Below are 4,092 nucleotides of genomic sequence, written 5' to 3' on the forward strand. Positions count from 1 at the left end.
TTTAATGCCAGTAGCTCACAAAGGAGAATTTTTGCTCACAGGACTCCACAGCGTAGAGGGACCCAACTCCACAACTAGGACCCGAGAGAGCTGGACTCAAATCCAGCCTCTGCTACAAAGCGTTCCAGGTGACCCTGGCAGGGTCTCTCGCGCACACTCAACCTAACATACCTCCTCACAGGGTTGTGGTGATTATGCAAAGCAGAAGGTAAACCTACCTGGAATTTTCTGGAAGAACGTTTTTTAAAAAACGCACTAAAGTCAATAAAAAAACCCTTCCCCCCCCTTCTGCACGTGCAAGGCAAAGGAGGGCAGCAGCACTCTAAGCTAGGAGGGGTGGGCTACGGCTCAGCGGTAGAGCGTCTCCTTAGCATCCCAAGTTTCAACCTCTGACATCTTCAGTTCATGGACCAGGCAGACCCGGGAGCTCTGCTGTCAGTCTGATCTTGATGGACCAGTGGTCTGAGTCAGTACGGGCCCCCTTCACCCGTTCAAAGTCAGTCTGTCTGCTTTACATGAGTAACAAATGCTTTACATGAGTAACAAATGCCAGTTACCAAGAAGAAGAGATTGGATTTATACCCCAGCCCTTCACTACCCAAAGGAGTCTCAGAGGGGCTTACCATCTCCTTTCCCTTCCCCTCCCCACAACAAACACCCTGTGAGCTAGGTGGGGCTGAGAGAGCTCTGAGAGAACTGTCCTTGAGTTTTAGTTTTAGTTGTATTATTACGGTCTTAAGACCAACATACAGAGTAAGCATAATATGTAAGGGAGAGGAAAAAAACCCAGTCATAATATACAAAAATAGAAGTCTGAATTTAAGAACTTTTAAAATGCAATTCCCGCAATCTAAGAATTAATGCACAAAACTCAGCGGCTGAATGTGTAATCTCTGCATTCTTATTTGATAGGAGCCAGTGAAGCCTTGCTTTGTTTGTGTTAATGTGCCCAGGTGTCCTATCGACTACTGGGGTAATAATTTTAAGACGAGCCTCCCTGTAAAATGGACAGCTGAAGAACATATGCTCTACCGATTCAACCTCGCTTAAAAGGCATGGGCATAGCCTTTCAGAGTAGGGTTTTTTTATTGTACCTGCCTTGAATAACCGCAGATGGAAGGGCAGAACATCTAGCTAGGGCAAATGCCCTTCTAGAATTCTTTCCCTCCACTGAAGTTGAATATATTGCCGGCTCAATGGTGCTTTTGATATTTAACAACACCCCGAGTTTGGAAGCCTTCGAGATGTCAGATTGTCGCTCAATATCCTCAACTCTTTGTTTAATTAGCCCTTTGGCTTGTTCAGATCCACAGGATAAGAGTAGCTGAGGTGAGAAGTCAATTCTATGAATATGATTGTGAACTGCCTTGATCCAACAGCTCTGACAGAACTACGGCTTGCCCAAGGTCATCCAGCAGCTGCAAGCGGAGGAGTGGGGAATCAAACCCGGTTCTCCCAGATTAGAGTCCGCACACTTAACCACTACACCAAACTGGCCTAGACTGAGGGTCTGGCTGTTCCACCCCAACCTTAGGCCTCCCTCAGTCCCTGCTGATTCTTGGTCCCTGCTAGGGGTGCCAGCCTCCAGGTGGGACCTGGGGAATTACAGCTCGTCTCCAGACCAGACTACAGGGATCAGTTCCCCTGGAGAAAACGGATGCTCTGGAGGGTGGGCTGTATGGCACTGTACCCGGCTGAGGTGCCCGCCCTCCCCAGGCTCCACCTCCAAATCTCCAGGAGTTCCCCAACCTGGCTCTGACAGCTTTAACCCCCATCCCCCGCTGGTGGCCAGGGGGACCCTGGCAACCCTCTCCCTGCCCGATGGCTGCTGCGGGCAGAGGGGCCCAGTGATCGAGTACCCGCTGCTGGCCGGCGTCTCTGCTCTTGCACCAACCAGCCGATCCGAGGTCCAGAGCCGCATCCTGACCAGTGTTCCCTCTAAGCTGAGTTCGTGTGAGCTAGCTCATAGTTTTTTAGCCTCCGGCTCACACATTTTTGTCTCCGCTCAGGAAGGAGGGCTCCAGAGCAAACTGATTGATGCAGCAGCCAAATCGCTCGCTCACAACTTTAACGCCTGTAGCTCACAAAGCAGAATTTTTGCTCACAAGACTCCACAGCTTAGAGGGAACATTGATCCTTCCTGACCCGCCAGCCGGCCAAAGAAGCCCCTTTGCTGGGTCTGCGGATATGCCTCCCCCCCCACACACACACCCCCTTCCGGGCGCAGCAGACTCACCCGCAGGTGTGAGACTCACCGGTAAGGCACGGGCCACTGCGGCGGCCGCGAGCACCCCGTCGCCAAGCCCAGGAGCAGCGGACTCAGGCAGAAGACCAGCCACGGCCGCGGCCCTCCCCCGCTTGCACCCACCACCACCATCCTCCCGAAGAAGGCAGCACTCCGACTCCTCCAGCACCGCTCGCGGAGGCTGGTTTATTTCGAGGGCACGCCCTGCCATCAGCTGACATCCAGCCAGTCACATGACAAGGGGCCTTTCCGCGAGCACAGGCTCTTTGCGGACGTTGAAGCAGGGAAGGGGAGAAGGGGTTCTTCTTGCGGCGGGCAATGCGCCGACGTCGCTTGCAGCCCTGTGCGTTCGTATCTTGGGGAGTGGGCCCCGTTCGAGGCAATGGGAGAGAGGAGATTGGATTTATACCCCGCCCTTCACTACCCAAAGGTGTCTCAGAGCGGCTTACAAACTCCTTTCCCTTCCCCTCCCCACAATAAGACACCCTGTGGGGTAAAATAATATTAAGAGATTGGATTTATACCCTGCCCTTCACTACCCAAAGGTGTCTCAGAGCGGCTTACAAACTCCTTCCCCTCCCCACAACAGACACCCTGGGAGGTGGGTGGGGCCGAGAGAGCTCTGACAGAAACTGCCCTTTTTCAAGGACAGCTCTGACAGAGCTTGTGACTGACCCAAGGTCACACCAGCAGGTGCAAGTGGAGGAGTGGGGAATCAAACCCGGTTCTCCCAGATTAGAGTCCGCGCACTTAACCACTACACCAAACTGGCTGTCTTTCTCCTCCAATGGGGACCCAAAAGGGCTTACGTCCTTCTCCTCGCCTGCATTTTATCCTCACAACAACCCCATTAGGTAGATTGGGGGTGGGGTGGGGGGGGGTCGTCGTGTTGGTCTGAAGCAACAGAAGGAGTCCAGCGGCACCTTTAAGGCCAGCAAAGTTTTGTTCGAGGTATAAGCTTTCGTGTGCAGTGTGCATTCACACAAAAGCTTATGCCTTAAGTTAAACTTTGCTGGTCTTCGGTATCACTGGACGCAAACTTTGTTCCGTGAGTTAGGTCAGGCTGAGAGAATGTGACTCGTTCAAGGTCACCCAGCGGGCTTTCATTGCATTGGATTCGAACGCAGCTCTTCCGGATACTAGTTCAGCACTCTAACCACGACACTGCACCGGGATCATGCGGCTCAGGTGACGGATGCCAGGGAGACCCCCCCCCCCATAACCCCCCACCCGAACCGGGGGTGGGCGTGTCACGGTACTATTTTTTTTAAGCACGGCGGCTGCGCAGTGGCCAGAAGAAGGGGCGCAGGGGGAGGCGGCGGCGGTGGAAGAGGAGGCGGCCATGGGGAAGCGAGTGGCCCTGATCCTGGCCGGCTGCGGCGTCTTCGATGGCAGCGAAGTGCACGAGGCCTCGGCGGTTCTGGTCCATCTCAGCAGGGCCGGGGCAGAGGTGAGGCCGCGAACGAAGCGCCCCTCCTCGCTCAGATCGGCTCGCTGGGCGTCCTTTGCGGTGTGGTCCCTATGAAAATGCACAGGGACGACGGTGGGGGGGCGCCTCTTCCCTCCCCCCCCCCAGTCCCAGACGTTCTTGCCAACCTGCCCAAAGAGAAACCTTTGCATTGCCGGTTCCGCGCAGTGGGAGGACACGCGTGTGCGTTCAGACACCCCCCCCCAAAAAAAAACAACAACAACAATCGGCTCCGGTGCAGAACACAAATGGCAGTCCGAAACTACGGCGTGTTTACTCGGGAGTAAGACCCCCACACACACTATTCGATGGGACTGTACTCCTAACTTATTGAGAGTATGCCTGGATAAAGTGTGTGACTGCAATACAGAAGGCCAAT

At 54.2% G+C, this 4,092-nt stretch overlaps 1 protein-coding gene across 1 annotated transcript in view; it reads right to left on the minus strand.

Annotated features, from left to right (window-relative positions):
- CLN5 (ceroid-lipofuscinosis, neuronal 5) overlaps positions 1-2,415 on the minus strand; it is an 11,145-nt gene extending 8,730 nt beyond the window's left edge. Inside the window, exon 1 of the mRNA XM_015415027.1 lies at positions 2,256-2,415. Within this exon, the coding sequence (XP_015270513.1) occupies positions 2,256-2,377 (122 nt within the window). The 5' untranslated portion in view covers positions 2,378-2,415. The remainder of the gene's footprint in view (positions 1-2,255) is intronic.
- Between the last annotated feature and the right edge of the window lie 1,677 nt (positions 2,416-4,092).

Source organism: Gekko japonicus, unplaced genomic scaffold, assembly GCF_001447785.1.
Source record: "Gekko japonicus isolate JY-2015 unplaced genomic scaffold, Gekko_japonicus_V1.1 scaffold5652, whole genome shotgun sequence".
NCBI lineage: Eukaryota > Metazoa > Chordata > Lepidosauria > Squamata > Gekkonidae > Gekko > Gekko japonicus.